General features: G+C 41.7%; 1 protein-coding gene across 1 annotated transcript in view; it reads left to right on the top strand.

The window, feature by feature from the left end:
* The window catches only part of sdk1b (sidekick cell adhesion molecule 1b), a 326,663-nt gene that overhangs the window by 247,781 nt on the left and 53,706 nt on the right, over positions 1-25,176 (top strand). The window contains exons 22-28 of the mRNA XM_089005907.1: positions 3,951-4,142; positions 11,800-11,921; positions 12,022-12,134; positions 15,156-15,306; positions 19,486-19,720; positions 20,267-20,382; positions 23,059-23,245. Of these exons, the coding sequence (XP_088862033.1) occupies positions 3,951-4,142; positions 11,800-11,921; positions 12,022-12,134; positions 15,156-15,306; positions 19,486-19,720; positions 20,267-20,382; positions 23,059-23,245 (1,116 nt within the window). The remainder of the gene's footprint in view (positions 1-3,950; positions 4,143-11,799; positions 11,922-12,021; positions 12,135-15,155; positions 15,307-19,485; positions 19,721-20,266; positions 20,383-23,058; positions 23,246-25,176) is intronic.

Here is a 25,176-nt window from a genome sequence, read left to right as displayed (position 1 = left end):
CGAGAGACCGACAAAGAGAGAGAGTCAGAGAGAGAGAGGAGAGAGCGAGAGACAGGGGGTGTATAGAAAAGATAGACAGAGAGAAAAAGTGAGAGAGAAAGCGAGAGAGAGAGAGACAGAGAGAGAGTGAGAGAGAGAGAGAGAGAGAGAGAGAGAGAGAGAGAGAGAGAGAGAGAGAGAGAGAGAGAGAGAGAGAGAGAAACCAGACAGTTGCAAGGAAAACAGAAGTCATGTATTTGTTGTTCGTCTTCAGGGCATCCCAGTGTGTCTTGAACATCCTAAGAAGGTTACAGTGCTTAAGAAAGAGTATGTAACTGCCCGGGTCACCAATATGTTGCACCTTCTGAACAACCACTAATATTGCGAGCTATAATTCCGCACGACTCGTTTCACACACCTGTTTTCACCTGCTGACGACAACATTGTAACTCCCTTGTGTGCACCATCACCCAATGACTCAAACGTACGCACATCTTAGACTTTATAGTGCACGTCCGACCATATATTGTAACTTTATTCCTACCGACCAGATGCGCATTGACACCAGAGTGGAGCAGTACCCCGTCTTTATCTCTCAGTCCAGATTGTGTTTTACAAACCTCTTTTTATAGGGTGCCACTACTCCTTGGCTGAAACGGTGCAACAAAGATATCTATCAAAATCCCTCACTGCATCGTGTGGGCCACGCCGGCCGCAACGTGAAAATTCCACTTCGCTTCATTCACACAGTACCCAAAACCAAAAACCACGGAGTGAATGACACAAGTAGCACCTGCATATTTGTCTTAGCCACACAGCACAGTGTGAGCCAACTTCTTGAGCCACGGCCAGCTCACGCATTATTCTTTAATCTTCTTCCTGCTTTTCATCCTATGTGTTGCTAGCCTATAGGGACTCACGAGGAACGGCGTATTCTCTCACAAGCTACACACCAACTCAGGTGTATAGCTTTCAAGCACGAGTCACCAGAGTGTGATGTATGACTGCCAAGATGTAATGGGACAGAGAGAGATTTCGACTTTTTAGATTGGATTTACTCATTCCCTACTTTCCAATGTCATTTATTTACGTGTTGGGCCACAGTAGCACAGCAATGTACTTTATACACTCGCATGCTAACCACACATGTGGCTATTTTAACTCATTCACTGCCAGACGATGTGCAAAAATGTGTCCACTGCAGTGCCAGGGTTTTTGTCATAGATAGGACTATTATATATATATATATATATATATATATATATATATATATATATATATATATATATATATATATATATATATATATATATATATATATATATATATATATATATACACACAGTGAGACCTCAGCTTACGAACACCTTATCTTACAAACTTTTCATCTTACGAACGTCAGTTTTAAATTAAACCTTGAAATACGCACTATTTTCATGATACACACCCAACGGCTGGTGGAGTAATCTTCGGTGGAATAACACCGAAGCACACGACCTTCGGATCTGGCAGAGCGATCTTCGACGGAAGCACACGACCGAACAGCGCTCCAGCCGGCGCTACTTTCCACGATTGCCTCCTTGGAGCTTTTTGCTGATAATTTTACTATTATGGGACCGAAAAAAAACCACCACAGGCTCGTGTTCAGCCCAAGAAGACACACCGTCGCTGAGAAGAAGGAGATAATTGAAAAACACGAACGTTTGTGTGATTTAGTGGCCGAGCACGGCTATGCTAAGTTAACCAATGCTACCATTCTCCGGAACAGAGAAGCCATCAAAGGTGCGTCTGTTGCAAAAGGTGAGAAAGCTTGGCTAATTCACGCCAATATCGCCATGCGCCAACCTGGAAGTTCGGCGCAGCCAGCAACGGATGGTTTGAGAACATCTGAGGGCGAGGAGGAGGAGATGGCTGCAGCATCAAGTGAGCTCATAAAGGCTATGTTGGCAAAGTGGAATGATGTGCAGGCTTTTACCGAACAGTTCCATCCAGAAAAGACTGTGGCTATGACAATCATCAACATGATGAACAATAATGTGATGCCTCAGCTTCGTAAGACCTTACAAGTCAGAAAGCAACAGGTGTCAATTAAGAGGTTTTTAATCAGCAAAAATGATGAGCAGCAAAGAAGAGAAGCCACATCAGAGGTTACCAACAGTCCTTATGGAAGGTGACTTTCCTTCCATAAGCCATCAACGACCATCAAAAAGGTAAACAAAACTTTCTTTTACAGCACAGTTTATTTCTTTAATTACAGTCCTCATGTAATGTGCCTCTCTTTTCCAAACAGCAATTCCCTCTGACCTTCGACCTCCAACACCATTCCATCAAGCCATCAATGACAATCATATAGGTAAATAAAACAACTTTATTTTATAGCACAGTTTTTTCCTTTAATTACAGTCCTTATGGAATGTGACTCTTTCCAAACAGCAATTCCCTTTGACCTCGGACCACCAAAACCATTCCATCAAGTCATCAATGACCATCACAAATGTAAATAAAGTGACTTTATTATACAATGCAGTGTATTTCTTTCATTACAATACAATAGCACATGTATTATACATAGAATAAGGTATGTTGTGTGTAGTTTTAAGGCTTATTTAGTTGAAAAGTATATTTTATGGAAACCCGGGACCGGATTATTTACTATTTTAATGGTTTCCTATGGGAATTTTTGTTGTGATACACACTTTTTGGCTTACACACTCTGCCTGGGAACCAATTAAGTTCGTAAACTGAGGTCTCACTGTATATATATATATATATATATATATATATATATATATATATATATATATATATATATGTGTGTGTGCGTGTGTGCGTGTGCGCGCGTGCATGTGTGTGTGTGTGTGTGCGCGCGCGTGTGTGCGCGTGTGCGTGTTCTCGTTTGCGCCTCCATCAACTTGACTATGTGTGTGCGTGCGTGCGTGTGTGTGTGTGTGCGCGTGTGTGTGTGCGTGTGTGTGTGTGTAGTTTACCTTATAACTTCATGTATTTGTAGTGTGTACACACTCAGTCAGTTTTCAGTCTGATGTTCGACGCCTTAAGTCGCAGCCGATTGGCTCCTTTTGAAATGATGTCATTCTGTGGGGGGAGAGCAGCCCTTCTTCCCCACTGGCCTCTCTCTCTCTCTCTCTCTCTCTCTCTCTCTCTCTCTCTCTCTCACTCTCGCTCTCTCTGTGCCGTTCCAAGAATAAATAATCTTTCTGTTCATCATTGCGGTTCATCATTGCGATTACTGATGATTGACTATTTAGACCAATTCAAGCGAAGAACATGAACCAGGAGAACAACTTTGATCCAACAGTCGTTGTGATTCGAATTCCAGGACCCACAGAATATTGAGTTTTAGGATTAGATAAACACTCAATGTATTGTCAGAAACCTTAGACTCTCTTCTTTCATCAGAAAAAAAAAAATCCTAAGTTATATGGGTCTGGAGTTATCTGAACTTGAAATGGGTCTGGCTGTACAAAATACAATGAAGCTGTAACAAAGCACTAAAATGGAAGGGAAAAATATTGCCAGAGGTCTGACCAGCGCTTGATCTGCACCCCCGCAAGAAAAAACAAAAACAAACTAATTTGGGAATTGTGCTCCACGTCATGCTTTTCCATTCCTGAATAAATTCGGAAATGGCAGTCCATCCATCCATCTTCTGCCGCTTATCCAGGGTCGGCCCAGACTTCCCTCTCCCCAGGCACTTCTTCCAGCTCTTCCTGGTAGATCCAGAGGCGTTCCCAGGCCACCTGGGTGACCTAGTCTTTCCAGTGTGTTCTGGGTCATCCCTGCGGTCTTCTGCCAGTGGGGCATGCCTGGATCACCTGGGAGGCATTCAGGAGGCATCCTGATCAGATGACCGAGCCACCTCACGTGGCTCCTCTCTATCTGGAGGAGAAGCGGCTCGAGTCTGAGGGAATGGCAGTGAATGAGTTAATGACATCATGCCCACCCCCCTTCAGGCTACATGCTGTGGTGGGAGGTGTCCGGCGTGCAGTCCAGGCGTGAGGAGCGAGCCCTGTCCAACTCCACGTTGCAGTACCAGCTCACCGGCCTAACATCCACCACCACATACAGACTGAAAGTGGCCGCACTGACGGCTGCAGGACGGGGGGTGGTAACGTCGTCCAGCATCTCCACGGGCGTCCCACCAGGTAAGAGGAACAGTGACACTGCCAGACATTCAAAAATGTGTCCACTCCAATGCCAGGGTTTTTGTCAATTTCACTCTATTTGCAGGACAAATTTATAGTTTTATGGCTACTTAAACATTAAATTCAGCGTAAGAAACATGAGACTCTCTTCTTTCATCAGAAAATTCCTCAGTTATATAGATCTGGAGTTATCTAAGCTTGAAATGGGGGCGGCTGTACAAAATATAATATACACATGTTGATTTATTCATTTCACTTTAACAACAGCTCAATCTCTAACGAAGCACTGCCTCCCATGCGTGTTTTGGGAATGTGGGAGGAAAACGGAATACCCAGAGAAAACCCACACAGACATGGCGAGAACATGCAAACTCCACACAGGAATGACGGAGCCAGAATTGAACCCTGGTCCACTGCGCTGTGAGGCACATGCGCTAACCCATCAACCACCTCCAACTTTTTAAAGAAATTGACAAGAAAAATGTACAAATCAAGTATTGATGATCCCAAAAAATGTCTCATCTCTCGGTTAGCGTATGACTTGGCCTGAATCATCAGCTCCAGGCAAAGCAGCACGCACAATGTGTGATTTGCACTATATCACAGAGAGGACTTGGCTGGGGTGTGCCCGCTGAGTTAGTGTGATTGCACTTGTTCAGCTCATCAGCAGTCATTCTGCAAGCGGGCTGATTTGAAATGTCTCCGCTTGGACGGACAAGGGGTCATCAAAAGTGCCACCCCTCCCTAAAAAATAAAATATTCAAATTAGTAGGAGGAAGAAAAAAACATGAGGCAGAACAAAACGTGTCCTAAATGCAATGAAAGTTAACAAGGAGGTAGAGAAGCGTAGAAGCGAAAGCCCGGTTTGAACATCAGGATTTGTGCGGGTGCGTGTGTGAGTGCGCGTTAACACTTTCTGATGACTAATTCATGAATAAAAGCAGAACGAGTGCGAGCAAAAGATGAATGCAGATAGTTCTTAGATTCGCAGGATATTCATTAATTCATGAAAGCAAAACTAGTCAAAGAAAGACGGAGGGCCAAAGGATTAAAGATGCTCAAACAGAACAAAAGAATGAAGAGAGAGACTCTGGATTCCTGGATTCTTATCTTGTTTCTCTATTCATGTATTCATGAAGTTTCTCGCATTTGATCATTCATCACAGCGAGTTGCCCTCCTCTCAACATCATCATCACGACACCAGCTTACAGTTGTCGTTTTTACCGCCGGTCCGCTCATGATGACAAAAAATCCGTCTCCGCGAGTCGTTTTAATGCTCATCCGCCCGACAAATTATGAAATATATAATATTGGGCTTTTCCCATCTGTATTCTGCCACGTTGACAAAAATACAACGCTGTTTACAGAATCGTACGGATCAGAGGCGATCACGGGAAAACGCACCAAGTCAAAATGATCTATCCATTATATTTACTGAGAAATATATTGAAGATTGTTCGGTTGTGTGCCTCCGCCGAAGATCCGAAGATCACTCTGCCAGATCAGAAGATCACTCCGCCAGCCGTGGTGGGTGTGTATCGCGAAAGGTAGTGCGTAGGGTTTATTTTTCAAAAATTTGACGTTCGTAAACTGAAAAGTTCGTAAATTAAGGTGTTCGTAAGCCGAGGTCTCACTATATTTTAATCTTGTAGACAGCAGGGACATTGTGAGGTCGGTTGAGGAGAGACAGAGAGGAAAAGGAGAGATAGACGGACTCGGAAATCATTTATATAAGACATGTTTAAAGATTACCCCAGCATATCCCCCCTGACGAATATATCTAACATCGGTGGAGGTGAATAGAAAGAAGAAATAAAAAAGAAAAGAAAATCACAAAATAAAACAATCACAATGGAAACTCTAATTAAAGTCATGTCATTCGCCACAACAGTCAAATCTTCGCGGCATCCTGGATGGTGGTCACCAGGACGACGAGGGGGAACTAAATAGTTTGTCGCATTTATCGCAAGCAGGGTCTCAGGGTGTAATACGGATGAGCGGGTGACTGGGAAAAGGGTGTGATTTGTTGACGCGGCTCCAGTGACGTGCTTCGGGAATCTCCTTGACGAACGATGTCCTAGCAGCTCCGTGTACGGTCCCACGGTGGTGCGGCCCACGTCCTTCTCTTCAGACCGTAGCCTCGTTCTGTGGAGACTTGTGCCAGGTCACATGTGGACAGCATGGTTTCATTCTACACAACACATTTTCTGGACGTTTCTTTCCCTATCAAAGTCTGTCTCATCGTTAAGGCTCCGCAATGCAGTCTCTCACAGAAATGGCAGTAAATAATTGTCAGATGTTAGTTGGTTAGTACATGTCAGTGGTTAGTGAGTCTGCATTTCTTGGAGGGCACAAACTTTCTTGGGGAAGGACGTTGCAGCCAACTGCACTCATTACCAAAAGTGAAATTTGGTGTTTGTCAGCTGTTTGTCATTCCCTTGATTGTGACGTGACAGTTTAGCTGGGTTGATAGCTTTTTAAGTGTACAGATGACTTGTGCGAGTTAATTGTGGAGCCTGATTGATGGGATATTTTAACTGTTTTCTATCCATTTTCTCACTATTCTCACACTTTTGTTTTTTGTTTTTTTTTGTTTCAAGCTCTGTCATCTTCCTTTCGTGTGTGTGTGTGTGTGTGTGTTTTCTCACTCTCTCTCTGTCTGCCTGTCTCTTTAATTTTTAAACCATAGGGTTCTTGACCAATCACATGGCTTTAACCAAATACGCCATTTTGTTTTTTGGAGAACTCTGTCTGTAAAGTCATCCCCCACTGCTGCGTTCTTGACCAATCACATGGCTTTAACCGAAGACTGGGGGCGGGGAATAGAGGACAAAAACAGTGGCCACCATTTTCTTGTGAGGAGAACGCGCTTGTTTGCGAACGACACATCACTCATTGTGGCAGCTCTGTGTGTATCCCGAAAAATAGTTTGTATGCCAAGGTAAAATTTTCATCAATGTAACGTTCGTAAACTGAAAAGTTCGTAAGCCAAGGGGTTCGTAAACCGAGGTTTCACTGTACTTTATTTGGTCTGAAAACTTCGTGTTGATCCGTGTTGATGGCGAAATTAGAAGGAAAAAACATAAATACCGCAATGGTGAATCGTGTGTTGCACCAAGACTACTATTTGATACTAGTTGAGACAAATTCCCAGCAGAGAAATCAGCCCATTTTCAACGCTGGCGTCATCTTCTGGTGCTACATTTCTGTCCCGATGCCTCAAAATGACACGGAATAAATTATTTAATCGATTGCAAACATTTATGCTTTCCTCTTGAGAACTATTTGAATCATATTCATAACTGGATGAGTAACAAGAAAGCATCTTCTCTGAATCTGAAGCCATTGTTTTGATTCTCGAGCAAGGCAAGACCATCCTGGTGTGACGTCACGGACAAGGGGGCGGGACCTTCTGAAACTGAAACTTTCTGAGGTCATCGTGAAGTAGTTGTGGGACACTTTAAGTCATTTTTATTGGTGTTTTGCATTTGACTAAAAATATCAGCCTGCGTGTTTTGGGTATTTTAGATGCTATAAAACGTTTTATTGATGTCAGGATGTTAGGAAACACTCAGTTTTTTTGAAACAACAGTGCAATAAATGTTTACAAGCAAATTAGAGAATACATATTTGACAGTATATGGACAAATCATGCAAATTTGGTCCATGATAGAGAATAGAGAAAATAGAATGATACCATTTTGTGTTTGGGAGACTTTTACTGAGCGAGTTGCTTCTTCTGTAGCCGCAAAGGGACATATGTCTTCTTTTGCCGGTCCCAAGCTCGGATAAATACAGAGGGTTGTGTCAGGAAGGGCATCCGACGTAAAAGCTTGGCCAAAACAAACATGCAGATCAAACCTCTAAAGATGGAGGACACTGATTTGCTGTGGCGACCCCTTGAAGGGAAAAGCCCAAAGGAAAAGAAGAAGTTAGGAAAAAAATGGTATCGGTTGTCCTTTAAGCATCCCTGACTTGGAGTGTCCGCAGTTATCCAGTAGTCGTCCAACATAGTTTGAAGTGTTCGCCCTTGTTGAGATTGAGTGAGGAGAACCTCTGCAAAAATGGAATTACTTTTTTTATTTTACTTTTTTACCCCGCCGCTTCGCCGACTGACATTTTATTAACAGAAACAAGCTTGTACATATATTGCCTGTGTTCCGCCTGCCAGGCTAACTTTTGCTTTTTTTTCTGCAAATTGATGCGAAATGTTATCCCAGCTAATAACTGGCAGCGTATAATAGCAGCTGCACGTGCCTGGAAGCAAAATCAGCCAGGCAATTATATATTCACTGCAAATTGTCTCACGCAAATTGTACGTCACCCCCACTGGCCTTACCATTCAGTGCGTCTGCATTACATAACATATCATACGATTACGAGATCTGTCATGATTCTACATAAGGGTTAGTAATTTCATAATCTGCGTATGATTATTCTTTTGTTTTCCTCTTGTGTTTGAAGTGGTTTATTGAAATGTACTACAGTACATCATTCTGAGCAAAAATGTTCCCGTGGTTTCGTTAGTTAGCCCGTGTGGATGCTAGCTATATGCTGTAAAGAGTAAAGTGTCCTTGAGAGTTTTGAAAGACGCTTAGAAATTAAAGGTATTATTATTATTATTATTATTATTATTATTATTATTATTATTATTATTATTATTATTATTATTATAAAAAGTCATCAAAGAGGGTGAGTGATCACAATCAAATAATCACCTTGAGATTCCTATGAAACGAGAATCAGCACGTCTCAGATTGGCCCCCGAAATAAAGTGAACAGTTTGCAATAGCAGTCAAGATGGGCACAAACCGTTCAGGCTTCTACTAGGAAGCAAGCATATGTTTAGAAAAGCCTACTAAAACATCCAAATATTATATTTTGAAGGCTACTAAGAGGTAAATTATGAGTTTTCATGGGACTGATGAATTGCGAACAACCCATAGGGTGTGCACACTTACGCAATCACATTATTTCAGCAATTTTTTAAATGCCAATACGTAATTAAAAGAAGTTATTAATTTAAAAATATTGGTGGATAAGGCTTCAAAATGATTTGTGTTCACACAGCACTTGAATAGGGGTGTGTCGACTTTTCAGATCTTCCATAGTTGTGTTGTACTTCAATCATGGTAATGCTGGTCAGAAGTTGGCTGATTTACTTCTGAAATGTGTTTGCTTGGCATGTTGCAGTGATTGTTTGAGTGAATTATGTACACCAGTTGAGCATCTGTCTAAAATTATTTGTTTATCCGTCATGGTCTATCTGCAAGGCAGTGACCAGTTCGATCCAGCAGATTCTACCACAAAATAAGGCGGGCTTCGAGAGTTTTGTTTGTAATTATATTGTTGGCAATGTGGACGTGAAAATCACAACGTAGGAGCTGTTGCCTTTTCACAAACACATCGAGCACGCCGACTGTTCCCCTTCATCCGTTCTTGACGCGAAAATGGAGCAATTAACGCGGGGGGAAAGGGGGGTGGGGTCAAACATGATTAACGAGGCTCCCTGCCCGCACTTGTCTGGTGCTAATGAACTCACATTGCACCGTGTGTTGAATACATCGCTCACACTGCCTGACATTTATCTTCTCAGCATCGTCTTGTCGCTTCAGACAGTACTCTTACTTTAAAGTAAATAAATAAATAAGAGGGGGGGGGGGGAGAGGAAAAATGAGTGAGAGAGAAAGAGAGAGAGAGAGAGAGAGAGAGAGAGAGAGAAAGAGGGGAGTGGGAGAAGAAAGAGAGCAAGAGAGAGAGAGAGACAAAGAGAGAGACTTACTACTTCATGTTCTACCCATACCTGCATGGGTTTTCTGCAAGTACCCACATTCTAAAAAAACATGCGGGTCAGGTTGGCTGGCAACCAGTTTAGGGTGTTCTCCATCTGCTGTCCCAAAATGCCCTGGATACACTCAAACGCGACCCCTGACCTTTGTGATGAGAATCAGATCAAAAACTATGGATGGAGTATTTTTTTTTATGTAGGTGAAACTAAAAGAAAAATGTGATCATCTTTAGTTCCCTTTTAAATTCATTGCCCTCCATACCTGAAAATGGTCATTTACATGACAGCCTAAAGGTACAAAAAAATGGACTCTGGATATTTCAATCACCAAATATAATCAGACTCCAGCCTTATTTGCGCTATTTTGCAAACTGACCTGTCTGCATTCCAAAACGACTTTCGGAAAGTACAAGGAGCCGCTTGCCTCTCCTGTGAAGAACTACAGCAGCCTTTATCACTTTCTGACCGTTGTAGTTATTTTCTCGACTCGATTTACATTTAAAAAGCACCCCCAAAAAGTAAACACATCTGGGCGGAGAGAAATTTCAAATACCTTGTATTCAGGGAATAAACATTTAAAGAATATCCCGGCATGAGACTCCCCAATTTATGAACATTCAAGTTACGAATAATTTTACATACCAACATTTTTGAGGGTATCGATGAAAAGGTCATCTGTACTTCTTTGAAGGTGTCGGATGTTTCGCTTCTTATCCAAGAGGCTTTGTCAGCGAACTAAAGTCTTTTGCTGGTGGTTTCAGCCCTATATATATCCCTACTGTCCAGACATGGCGATGGCAGACTCTGCTATGATTTGAGGACAATGAGGTAAAAATCTTGGCGAAAAAAATTGATGGTTTGAAAGGGGAGTAAAAGAAGCTATTTTCATAAAACAGCAAAATCCTTCACTAAATCGCCATGGTGGGCTGAGGTTCAATTTGGATCAGACTTCTTAGGCAACATAGGCTTAGTTATGCTGATGAGGTGATACCAGGACAAATGGGGCAATCAGGCCACTCGTAGACCTCATACTCAAGCAGGACAACAGAAGTAATCAGTCAGGACAATAGAAGTTATCAGTGTAGCCGCAGGGAGTAGTTCTCTGCTCCCCCCAACCTGAGAGCAGGGACCAATCACAGCAGAGTCTGGCACCGCCACGTCTGGACAGTAGGGATATCTATATAGGGCCGAAACTAGCAGCAAAAGACTTTCGTTCGCTGACGAAGCCTCTTGAATAAGAAGCGAAACGTCCGACACCTTCAAATAAGTACAGATGACGGCTGAAGAAACCTTTTCACCGATGGACCACTCCTGTACGACTGAGAGCTTACACAGACGTTTTTTTGCGGGTATGTTCGGACAGAGATGCTGTAAGTTACATTTTGTATTGCTCGCCTTTTTCCGGCCGAGCTCGCTTGCGATTGGCTGCGTAGAGTATGTGGGCAGGGAGGAAATCCCTCTTCCCAGTTGAGGCTCCAGGAGGACGCGATGCATAACAAAAAGTAATGGCTGATGGCACGTAATTCGGTAATTAGGTACCAGCAGCTTCAGTGGTGGCTAACTGAAGACCTAAGGATATATGTCGGCGTACTACAGTAGGTGTGAATTTATTTGACGACTGTGAGCCCGTGTGTGTTTTATACTTCCCTGTTCAGTGTTTGAATTAAACATACATTCTATACAAAAATATAGCACTGAATCAACTTACAAACAAAATTCACCTTCCGAACGACCGCTTGTAACGTATCTCGTTGGTAAGGTGGGGTCTGTACCGTACAACCCTGCCATGAATGCGCCACAGATTTCCTTTCCTCTGTTTTATTCTTGCCTTTTCTTTCTCACTCAAGTCAACTTTCTGTGCACTCTAGAACTTCCCGGCGCACCTTCCAATTTGGTCATCTCCAACATCAGCCCTCGGACTGTCACCCTGCGTTTCCGACCCGGTCCTGACGGGAAGACGACCATCTCGCGATGGATCGTGGAAGGCCAGGTGGGCGCCGTCGTCTCCCCAGAATCTACCGAAGGAAAAAAAACAGATTTTGTCCTCAAGGATCTCATCGCATCCAATGCTGCCTCTTTGATGCTCGCAGGTGGTGAAGGAAGACGGCGCAGAGGACGCCTGGAGGCTTGTTTACCAGATGGACAACCAGGCCGACGCTGACAGTCTGGAGATCCCCAACCTCATTCCTTTCACTCAGTATAGGTAAGCAGCAAACGCACGTACACATCAGGCGTGCTATCTCATTTATGGACACACACACACGCCTGACTCCCCCCCCCCAAATGGCAGTTTTTGCCTGTATGCCAAAGACAGTTCCATATGAGACTATTTTTTTTTGTCAGCACCTTCACAGCTGCTGCATGCAGATCCTCATTACCCTCCCGCAAATAGCAAACCCCGCAAGACGGGGGTGGGGGGGGGGGTTGAAATGTGCGTAGAAAGTGATGAGCAAACCGTAGAAGCATTACAGAGTGGACAGAGAGAGCCATTACACTTTGCTCCTTTATTTATTTTTTTATCCAAGGAATTTCACCACTTATGAATAATCTGTCAACCTGTCGGCAACATTTATTAATTCATGGGCAGTGCTTTCAGAAAATATTCTCGCATCCGTGACTGATATGTGAGTGTAAAAATGTGTATTGTATTTTCCGGACTATAAGGCGGACCTTTGATGATTGACATATTTTTCAACTTTTCCACATTTTAAGGCGCGCCTTCAACGAATGACATTTTAAAACATTTTCCATATATAAGGCGCACCCACACCCCAACCCTTTCAACTTTGCTGCTGTAGATTGGAAATTTCCCCATTGTGGGCCAATTAACTCATTCACTGCCATTCACGAATTTATTGGTGAATTGAAAAGATGACGTTTGTTTTTTCCTTTTTTTATTCATTCATATTCGCGGTCTTCACTTGAAATTTCGGAACTTCGGGTCGTTTGGCAATTTTTTATTTCGGTTCGTTTGACAATTGACATACTCGGCAGCCAATCAGAAGCCTGCATTGAATAACTTCGCGCCCGGACTTTCCCGGGCGTTATCAGGTCGTGCATTTGCATATCATTTTCAAAAGATGCACAGAGAACATAAGAAAAATGGATACGTGGTTAGGAATCAGGCCAGAACCTCAGCCCCAGAAGAGAGACTCAAAACAAGCTAACAAAATTTATGACAATACAAAACGTAAACGTACATTGAGAGCATCGTGAAAAGAGGAGTTTACGTATATTCTGATTATCAATCTTTAATACTTTGCAACAATGGTTTTTTTTTTTTTTGCGATTAGTAGTCTTATTGTGTTTCAAGTTGTGAAAAATCGGGCAGGCAACTTTATGGCCGGGCAGGCAACTTTTCAGAGTTGTCTGCCCTGGTGTCCGGTAACTTTTTGTCATGAGTGTCAGACACTGTTATTATACATAAAATAAGGTATATTTTGTGTAGTTTTAAGGCTTAGAAAATTAGAAAGTATAAAATTATATTTTATGGGGACCTGGGAACGGTTTATTCTAATTTTAATGGTTTCCTATGGGAAATTTATTTTTGGGATACACACTTTCCGCCTTACACACTCTGTCTGAGAACCAATTAAGTTCATAAACCAAGGTACCGCTGTATTCACTTTTTGGCAAACAGCGAACAATTGGTTAAAGCCGCAAACCGATCTCTGTATTTGTGTTCGGCATCCGCTCTGCATGCAACTCTTTCAATCTTGCCGTTCATATTGGATGACGCCTCGTGTGTGTGTGATTGTGTGTGGGTGGGTCCCACGACGTGGGATTAGGTCGGTACCACTGGGGTATTCGATGGAGTGGCGTACTTGTATGTTTATTCTGATCACATTTTCAGCCCACCTTACAAATACCAAGACAGACGGCGTCTCTTTCGGCCCTTGTCGGTTCAATCAGAGGTGTGGTTGTATTTGTTTAGCTGGCAAACGTTCCCCTGTGAACGGTCAGGATATATGCTATCACGTTTTCTTGTGTTTGTTTATTTTCCCCTAACTAAATATGTAGCCAGTGACACAGCTGAGCCCCCCTTATCCATCCCCCTACATCGTTCTTTCGCTCTCTTCACAGGTTGTGTGATCTGCCTGGGAAGGTGCGATGAATGTTAATTGGATTGTCCATATGCCGTCTGCCTAAAATAAACAGCTCAGAAAGTGTGAACTATGTTTCTCACTTGATCCTAAGTAATCTGTGCAGGATATAAAGCCGATCCTTAAGAAATAGGACTGAGTTCCCAAATCTGGAAAACGTTTGACTAATTTTCTAAAATTGAAAACCACTTGGAAAATGAGAAATAAAGTCTGTAGAAAATGAAAATCACACTAACATTTTTTTACAATTGACATCAACAGTCACAGGTTTCCAACTTGTACGCAACATATATTACAATAATCATACATGTTATTTATAAGCGCCTTTCAAAGCTCTCAAGGCCACTTTACAATCACAAAACAGGGACATAAATAAAACCACAGAGAAAATGTTTTAAAAAACAAGAGATAAAGTTATACAGAGAATGTGATTTTAAATTGGTGGGTTTTGAGATGGGATTTGTGATATGACAATATGTAAACAAAAATGGTGGAGCAACACATGTTGATAGAGAGGAAATCTAATAAATACTTACTGGTATACACATTTTTAGTCCTCAACAAAATTAACTCATATTGCACTCTTATCTCATTAGATAGCTATCTAGCTGGCTAGCTAGATATCTAGCTGGCTAGAAAGCTCTCTGCCTGTATATCTATTATCTATGTATCTGGCTAGCTTTCTGGCTAGCTAGCTTTAGCAATCTATTAGCTGGCTTTCTATCTATTTGAGTAACTTCCGGGGTGAGTGAACGCTGGCGCGTGTGGCTGCCGCTGCTCATCCATAGAAAAACTTATCCTGTGACTGTTTCTGTGACCTTGAGAGTTTTGAAATTCGCTTATAAATAAAATGTATTATTATTATGAAAAAAAAAAGACAACAAATATAATTTCCTTGAACAGATTAATGACAATTTCCATTATTTTCTATGGGAAAACATTCTTTGAATTAGTTACCTTAAAGCAAATTAGTATTTTTGTCATGTTTATTAATGTAGCTTTATGTTGACAAAAATAACCCAACTAACAACGAATGGCATGATTTCACTGGGTTTTATTGCTTCTATTAACGTCACACCCGTTAAATAACCTTTTTGTGATGTTTTGTGTGTTCCTCGCAGGTTTAGGATGCAGCAGGTGAATATCGTGGGTTCCAGTCCCCCTAGCAGCCCTTCCAGGCTGATCCAAACCTTACAGGCAGCCCCTGACGCACACCCGTCCAACCTCACCAGCCTTTCTCCGACGCAGACTGGCCTTTGCTTCAGGTGGAAGGTACCTGCATACAAACTACAACATTGTGGGAATCATTTGTCCTCAGGTTGACGGTGTATGTTTACCCACTAGCATTGATGCCTACTACCCTGATATCAAAATTGGCAAATACCCTCACACGTCCCGAATTGGAAGCACAGACACCAGAAATGTACTAAAGCCAAAAAAGGAACATTAGTGACAGGGCTTAAAGGACAACCGACGTCTCCGGACAAGTTGTGTCCATAATTTGTAAAATGGCTTCAAATGACTTCTACTGAGCGTATTTTCCAAAGATTCCAGATTAAGACTCCTGCTGAATATTCCGGAAGTCTTGTTTTTGAGTTGGTGACGAGTCCGTACGTGACGTCACTGAAGGAACGCCCCTGACCGAAAAAAAGGACACATTGTAGCAGTCCTTCCATCACGTCAATGCTTGTTTGGTCTGAAAACCTTGTGTTGCACCAGAAAGAGCCAGAAGAGGGCGTACAAGCTCCACGTAAGGAATTTTTCAGCCTGTGGAAACGGGTTGATTAATCCCTCGCAGGAGCACGGTGGCCATTTTCTGCCTCTTTTTGGGTGAGACATTTCCCCCCAATGTTGCCTCAAAATGGCATGGAATAAATTCTTTAATCAATTGCAAACATGTATGCTTTCCTCTTCAGAACTATTTGAATCATATTCATAACTGGATGTGTAACAAGAAAGCATATTCTCCGAATCTGACGCCATTGTTTTGATTCTCGAGCAAGGCAAGACGTCTTGCCGTGACACCATGAACATGGGGGCGGGACCTTCTGAAACTGGCCACTTCCAGTTTCAAATTGAAGTACTTTTTAGACACTTTAAGTCATTTTTATTGATGTTTTGCATTTGACTAAAAATATCATACTGCGTGTTTTGGATATTTGAGATGCTATAAAACGTTTTTCGGATGTCAGTTAGGAAATAAAAAAGTGACGTCGGTTGTCCTTTAAAGGTCAGCTTCTGACCTAAAAATACTCTCACAGATGGTTGTTTTGTTGGTTTGTTGCAATTATTACATGCAAAAAAAATTAGGTCAGAGACGGCAATTTTCACTGATAACGCCATAATCACGACATGTAAGTCATAACTCTTAACACATTTGACAAGATGTGATTTTTTTTCTTTCATTCGGGCGCGGGGAGGGAGGGAGGGAATTCTCACCACTTCCAATAAGGTGAAGGATATCTTGCTTTGCAGCATGAGTTGCGTCATTTTTGTTAATGTTCCCTGGTTCACGCTCCTCCGTGACACTCCTGTCGCTGGATTTTCGGCCAAATAAATCCACAAGACTGCAACCCTTCTTGACTTTACCCTTAATTTTTTTATGCCATGTCATATTCTTGAAAATAGGACATGGTAAACCGTAAAACTTACATATATCTGATTTCAAATGCTGAAAGTTAAGTTAGGACGCAGTCAATAAATACATACTCAAGTAAACCAAAGATAACTTAACTCATTCACTGCCGTTCACGAATTTATTCGGGAATTGAAAATATGACGTTGAGCGCCATTCCCAAATTTGTTCGGTTTTGTTTTTTCTTGTTTGTGTGCCGATAAAGCGCTGGCCATGGCCTCTGGCAATGTTTTTTTTCCTTCCACAAGTGACCTACATTTCCATGTGAGCGCTTTGTTCTAGCTTCAGCTGTTGTTAAAGTACTATATCAACCAATATGTATGTATTGCATTTTATTTTGGACAGCCGCCCTCATTTCAAGCTCATATAACTCTAGGCCCATCTAATTTAGGATTATTATTTTTTTCTGATGAAAGAAGAGAATCTTAGAAGAAGAGTTTCTTATGCTGCATTGAATGTTGATGTAGTCCTAAAACTCAATATTCTATGGGTGCTGGAATTTGAGTGACAATGAAAAAAAACCTGGCACTGGACGGGACACATTTTTGCACATCTGGTAGTGAATGAGGTAAATGTGTGACTATATATAAGGTCACGAAGATGCTTCTGGCCTCATCACACACGCACGCACACCACACACACACACCAAAATGTCCTCACGTTGCAGAAATGTCCTCACTCTATGGTTAAAAAACATATGCCGGTCCTCACAATGCCATGAGTACAAAAACACCCAAATGTCCCCGTGGGACTATTAAAGGCTTTCTGATTCTGATTCTGAACCATTTCATGTACTTTGTAACCCGATAACAATGGTGAGTTGTCCACTGTCATAACCTCCCACCCTGGAAGGGTTAAGTTTCGACAAATACTTTGTTCATGTACTTAAATAGATTTTAGATCGTAAATACAGTGATGAGGTATTTGCTGTTACTGCATTCTCTTTCATGACTTTTCATGTACCCGTACTTCACCTGACTATTTGTTTTCATCACCTCTTTTCTTCTCTGCTCTTTATTGCTAACCCAAAACCTGACAAATCACACGCTATGTGCACAAAATTGTCATTTAATTCCATCAGTACATTTGTTTCCTCCTGTCACAGCGCAATCGTGTGGAGCGTAGAAATCTTTCCACTTAAGAAATTGAAACGAGAGCCTTGCCCTGTCAAATCAAACTTGGACAGCATGCAGCTGGCTACCTGTGGGGCATGACAATATTTTTTATTATATATTTTTTCTAGCTTTTTTTTTACCAGCATGCTAGCATACAGCATCTTCAACTATCCAAGGCCACCTGCGCAGAGCATAGAAGCGTTACAAGTGTTATCAATGCATAGCGAAAGAAATAAAACTCAAATTTGATGCCAGCCACACAATCATATTATTCATCCGTGGCCTCGGAAGCTTTTTTACACAGCGAATGGATGGTAAAAAATAATGACATGGTGAAGAAACTGAAATGACAAAGCATAAAGGCGAAAAGGGCACGTGAGGTGATGGTTACAGGAAATGAAAGAAGAAGGAAGGATGGCGACAATGACGATGATGAAGGGTGAATGAGACGCAAAAAAGGTGGTGGTGATGGTGGAGGGGTGATCAGGAGATGGGATGTCAAAGGAGAGAAGATTGTAAAAGGTTTTTTTAAGATCTACTTTAGATTCCCACTCTATCTGTGTCATTTAAATGACCACGGAGGCAAAATATGTTTCTTGCCGTGTCCTTTTTGTGACAGCGTAGGACCGTCGGCTCGTACTAGAGCTTGCTTACAGCTCGGCACACACTTTATATTTTGGTGAGGGGGGGGGGTCAAAATGATAATGAGTTTTCAGTATTTTATGCCAAGTTTTTTTTTAGAGTTGATTAGCTTAGATGAACCTTTATTTGTCTCACAGTGGAGACATTTATGTTGCACAGCAGCAAAAACAAAAGACAGCCACTGCTGTAAAGGCAGCCACTTTCACAGTTTCATCTTGAAGTCAACAATTAAAAAAATAAAACATCTAATGTAATCAACTATATAAACTTTGTGTGTGCGTGCGTATGTGTGCATGTGTGTGTTCTTGTACTCATGACCGGCACACGTTTTTAACAATGGTGAGGTCATTTTTTACAAAGTGAGGATATTTTGGTGTGTATGTGTGTGTTCTTGTACTCATAGCATTGTGAGGACCAGCATAACGTTTTAACAATTGGGTGAGGACATTTCTGTGTGTGTGTGTGTGTGTGTGTGTGTGTGTGTGTGTGTGTGTGTGTGTGTGTGTGTGTGTGTGTGTGCATGTGTGTGTGTGTGTGTGTGTGTGCGTGCGCATGTGCGTGTGTGTGTGTGTGTGTGTGTGTGTGTGTGTGTTTGTGTGCGTGTGTGTATGCGTGATGAGGCCTGAAGCATCCTCGTGGCCTCATATATAGTCACACATTTAATATAAGTGCTTGATTTTGCTATACTGTACGACTCTTCATGGTATTTATTTTTTATTAGTAGTAGTATTAGTAGTTGTAGTAGTATTATCAGTAGTAGTCGTATTATTATTATTATTATTATTATTATTATTATTATTATTATTATTATTATTATTATTATTATTTTGACATCACAGTTGCTGTTGCCTTCAGGGCTCAGGTAACGACCAATCACGACCCAGCTTCAGAAAACTTGTGATCCGCGATCCATTGTTATCCAAGTCCTGAGCAGCTGCGATCTCATTTTCAATTGACAATAAGTGGCAAAATAGCCACCCGATGGCAAAAAAAAAACAATAAAATAAACTTTTCATGAATAAATCATTCAACCAACTCCACCCTCCACCCAACTTTCAGCCTCTCCCCGAATCCGAGTATAATGGCAGCCCGGAGACAGTGGGTTATCGGCTGCGCGTGCGCAGGACGGACGGACTGGCCGAGGATCGGACTGTGGAAGTTGAAGGAGCCGCCGGCGAGGTCACCGTCGAGGGCCTGGACCCTTGGACTCATTACCGGACCCGGATACAGGCCTATAACTCCATTGGACCCGGACCGTGGAGTGATGCTGTCTCCGCTCGCACAGCTGAATCTGGTAAGTGGGCCTTAAAGGTTTGCCTAAAAGAGGAATTTTGCAAAATCAACGGCAAATGAAAAACAACAAAGAGAACAAAGCTTCTTTTTCACAGGGTTCACAGTGCAGAGGTCGCCGGTTTACATCCCGGTCCGGCCTCCCTGTGTGGAGTTTGCATGTTCTCCCCTGCGTGGATTTTCTCCGGGTCCTCCGGTTTCCTCCCACACTCCCAAAACATGCATGGCAGGCAAATTGACCACTCCAAATTGTCCCTAGGTGTGTGTGTGTGCAAGTGACTGTTGTACGTCTTTGTGTGCCCTGCGATTGGCTGGCAATTCAGGGTGTCCCCCGCCTCGTGCCCGAAGACAGCTGAGATAGGCACCCCCCGTGACCCTAGTGAGGAATAAGCGGTCTGGAAAATGGATAGATGGACATTTGATTGTGTTCCTCTCTCTCTCTGATGTGTAAAACAATTCTCAAGTTCAAAATCACTCGAAATCATAACTTTCACAACATCAAAGGCCCGAATAAAAAGTTTGTGTGTCTTTGTGTGTGTGTCTCGCGCAGTCCCATCGGGATCTCCTGTCAATGTGACTGCTGATGCCGTGAGTTCCTCCAAAATCCTGCTCACGTGGTCTCCTGTCCCTCTGGTGAGGCGAAATGGGGTCATCCTTGGTTACAAGGTGAAAATAAAACATCACACGCACACACACACATACACACACACATACACTAGTAACCCTACACCTGAACCTCAATGTCATGGTGCAGACACTGTCACACATTTGTTATTACCTATATTATAATTTTTTTTAAACAGTCCGGCCATGATGTAATGTCCGGTAACCACAGTGAGATTGGATTGGATTGGATTGGATTGGATTGGATTGGATTGGATTTACTGTTATTAGTCTCGCAGTGAAGAAATTTACATTTCACAGCAGCAACGTTATGAAAGGAAAATGAAAGGAAAGAAAGAAGTAGAAAAACAAAATACAGGATCTGCTGGAAAGGCACGGCCTCTTGCGATGCCATCTTGAAGTCAAAAGAACAAATAATAATAATAATAATAATAATAATAATAATAATAATAATATGACAACACGGACACAGACAGTCATTCATTATTATACGAATAAATGACCTCAAGCACCAAGTTCCTGCAACTTTAACTACAGTAAAGTCTCGTTATATCGATATTCAAGGGACTCCGAAAAATATCGATATAACCGGGACTATCGATATATCCGACCCTGTTTGCATGTAATTTTCTCCGTGCGTGCATAGAAATAGTATCGATATAACCGGGACTATCGATATATCCGATATCGATATAACGAGACTTTACTGTATATGCATTCGTTGATGTTGTCAGGCTGTTTCGACATATTGTTTTTATTGGGATTTTTCATTTTTTCCTCTCTTCAAAAAAATACATTTAAAAAAGGGGACATAGTTTTCAAGCCCGTGCGGTTTAGACGGATTGACATGACAGAACGAAGGATGAAGATGATCCACCATTAGCGTGTCATCCAACAACAAGAAACTGCAATTTATCACCGTGCCACAAAGCTCTTCATCGAAATGTCGCGCGAAAACATAGTCGCGCTGAGACGAATACAAGACGTGCTCATCCCCCCCTTTTTTTTTCAAGCATCCCCCACGCACGCCCTGAGGATTTCTTATAATGTACGTTGCCATTTTGAGCCAAGCCTAAAGAGACGACGTGTAGCTTTGTGTCTTGTCTTTTTTTACACCACAGAGAGGAAAAAAAGAAAAAAACAAAACTATTTTGGCTAATGTGTCGTTGAAAATGTATCCGCGTCTTAATCTGCAAAGGAAATGAAGAAAAAGGGGATTTGTCTCCACTTGTGTTGACATGCTCGCGTTAATATGCAGGAAACAAAATAACTCCGCTATCCATTGTTTTGGAGATTTAGACAGAAAAAAGGGAAAGGAATCTGCTTGTATAATCCATTTGGCCCCCTGAGCGCATGGCACACTTTTATGGTTTCTCCCCGGTGTGTGCGGCAGCTCCCAAGCGTGCCCACTGTGCTGTGAGAGGACAAGCAGCTGCCAGCAATGCTAGTTTCCGTTCGGCGTGAGGCGCTCAATTATTTTTTTTTTCTGTGAGCTGCCACCAGCACCTCGTGACTTTTTGCTTTGCGCTCCCTTCAAGTCACAACTGACATTTTTGCTTTCCGTGTTCTTGTAAGGTGATTTTTTTTTTTTTTTTAATTTCCCAACATAAATTCGCAGTGAGGCAGCGCGTGGTTTGCACATGTACCTCAGAACCCACCAGAATGATAATTGTCGCTAAAGACACCGTCTCCGCCTCAAGGTTCACAAAAACGTCTAAAAACGAAGATTGAAAAACATTACAAAAATGTAATCACATTTAAAGGACAACCAACGTCACTTTTTTGTTTCTTAACTAAGATCAGAAAAACGTTTTATAGCATCTAAAATACCCAAAACACGCAGTATGATATTTTTAGTCAAATGCAAAACACCAATAAAAATTACTTAAAGTGTCCAAAATCTGCAAAAAAATTGAGCTGCGAATTGGGCATTCTCAGACAGTCCCGCCCCCAGTTTGCCCTCTTCTGGCTCTTTTTGGTGCAACATGACGTTTTCAGACCAAAATAGCCCAGCAAAATGCATTGACGTGATGGAAGGACTGCTGCAATGTGTCCTTTTTTCGGTCAGGGGCGTTTCTTCAGTGACGTCACGTACGGACTCGTCACCAACTCAAAAACAAGACTTACGGAATATTCAGCGCGAGTCTTAAAACATAAAATATAGCTATATGCGGTGGAATCTTTGTAAAATACGTTCAGTAGAAGTCATTTGAAGCCATTTTACAAATTATGGAAACAACTTGTCCAGAGACGTCGGTTGTCCTTTAAATGGCTGCTTTTAAAATAATATGAAAACTGGCTGAAACGTCATTTCATGCTCATAAAGCTAAAAAAATAATAATCACTGTAATCATCACCAAAAGGTTGCATCATCTGTTTTCATTTCTGCCGTCCAAACGTCATTGACAAAACTTTACTTACATCTCTGATTAAAATAGAGAATAAAAGTCGTCGACTTAGTCGGTGCTTCCGCAGGGGCTCCTGGAATGTACTTCCTGCGATTTTTTGGGATTTTTTTTCATGAAACTTGACAAAAGTTTACTTGCAAACTCTGATTAGAATATAAAATAAAAGTTGTTGACCGCTGTGATGACAACAATATTTTTAGTAGGTCCTTCCGCAGGGCGTCTGGAATGTGTTTTTCCCCCAGAAACATGAATACTGTGCTGTGTGTGTTTGTCTGTGCACACGTGTCTGTCTGTGTGTTTACTTGTTCAGGTATTGTACTCCGAGAAAGATTCCGAACGTACCCCCAGTGTTCTTTTGGCACAAGGAGAGAGGAATGCTTCACTCCTTGTCGGCGCATTGAGGAAGTACACGATATACGCACTGCAAGTGCTGGCCTACACAAGAATGGGTGACGGACCCCCCAGCGCCCCCATGCTACTAAGAACCAAAGAAGATGGTAGGAAACAATCTCAATATAACCATCCCATCCCTGATCGCAATTGCCGCGCATCATATCATATTTTTGGCACACATTTTTCTTGATAGGCCGTAATGTCTAATATATATATATATATATATATATATATATATATATATATATATATATATATATATATATATATATATATATATATATATATATATATATATATATATATATATATATAAATATATATATATATATATATATATATACAGGTAACATCCGAGTTATGACCGGGTTCCGTTCCGACAAAACGCTCGTGAGTCAAACGGTCGTGAATCGAAAAGTATTCAAAATTGCTGACGCGAGGTTCACGTGATCATAACAAATGACGACACGCTGGCATCTCCTATACGGCAGGATAGTATACGATGTCAATCTGTTGTTTTTAAGCAACGTTTTCTATGTTTTCTATATTCGTTATCTATATAAAAAAATGTAGACAGTTCATTTATGAAATTAAAACTTTTAGTGTCATTTTAATCATTTTATATTTCGTATTATCGATCTTTATTACTGTGTTGGCGCACACGCTTTCTGCTGACCCAAATCCGCACGGCTTCCGACGCATGCAAGCTTTCCAAAAATTGCTCTCCCTGCTAACGGAGAAGCCAGAAGAGGTCACCTGTCTCAAAGAGGCGGCGGCGCCGACCGTGAGCCCCCCTCGCCGTCGGTGGACACCCCTCCCTCCCCCGATTGCTGTGCTGTCATGCTGGAGAAAATTGTCATACGCGTTTGTTACGAAACAGTTACTTTGTATCGTCATTTTGCGCAATATACATGTACATATACATTTATATCTTGTAATAGATTAAATAAAATTTTAAATGTTAAATACAGTATTTTATTAAATATGTCATAAAATATTTTTATGAAGTATTTTAAGTTTTAATATGTTTTTAATAACTATTATATGTATATATAGCATTTCAATTCATTGGGGGGGGTTGCGACTGGTCATGAAAATAATGTTGAAAAAGTTGCAGCTAAAGTTGTTTTTAAAGTTGCGTGTTTTAAAAGCAGCGATGTTGTGACTAAAAATCAATTTCCGCTCATTTATTTATGCATAAATAATTTAGAATGGAATCACACAGCTTTTTTCCTTCTCACCCCCCCCCCCCCTCCTTACTTTCCCTCCTTGAGGCATTGCAAAGATTGCTAAATATGCTCGAGAATACTTCTGTTAATGCTCACTAAACAGTACACCAACGTGCCAAGCGGCTATAAAATGCAGGCACTTCTCCAGGATTTTCCCCCCAGTGCCTAAAGTGGGGCTCATCCAATATGTAGGGGGGCTGAAAAACAATTTTGAAATATATTTTAGACTAGAAAATAAATAGCTTCACCGATTTCTGACAGATAGAAACTAGCTGATCGGTGACCAAAAATCCTGATTGTGTCAATCTTTATTATAATATTAGCAAGCGTGAGAAGTAAAAAGGCACAAGTGAGACTTTTGGCAATGACGTCTTATTGATTGACTGCACATCGAGATGACAGAGGCTCTCCACATTTGGCATTTTCACCACAAGTGCATTTCAAATGGTGGCCATTTTTTGGACGTACAGTACGCAGTGCCTCCGACTTGGTGAGAACAGTTTGGGGAATGCCCTGTTCCCGTCCGATAAAGGCATGGTTGGATGCACCTCAATCACCCTATAAAGTCTCATCGCAAGTCGAGCAAGAAGAGTTGATGCACTATTTTACACACATGGTGTCACGAGGGCGCTTCAGTTCATCTATTAAGCGTTGTGTGGGCTGTCATGTTTTGGGGCGTCCATGTTGGACAACGCAGCCATCTGGGGTCGTTACCACTGCAGAAACCCTCAATGCTCTTAACTCATTCACTGCCAGACGATGTGCAAAAATGTGTCCACCCCAGTGCCAGTGTTTTTGTCATTTTC

The sequence above is a fragment of the Hippocampus bargibanti genome, linkage group LG10 (genome assembly GCF_051943395.1).
Source record: "Hippocampus bargibanti isolate YZ-2025 linkage group LG10, ASM5194339v1, whole genome shotgun sequence".
Taxonomy (NCBI): Eukaryota; Metazoa; Chordata; class Actinopteri; order Syngnathiformes; family Syngnathidae; genus Hippocampus; species Hippocampus bargibanti.
This window is presented reverse-complemented; position numbering and strand designations above follow the sequence as displayed.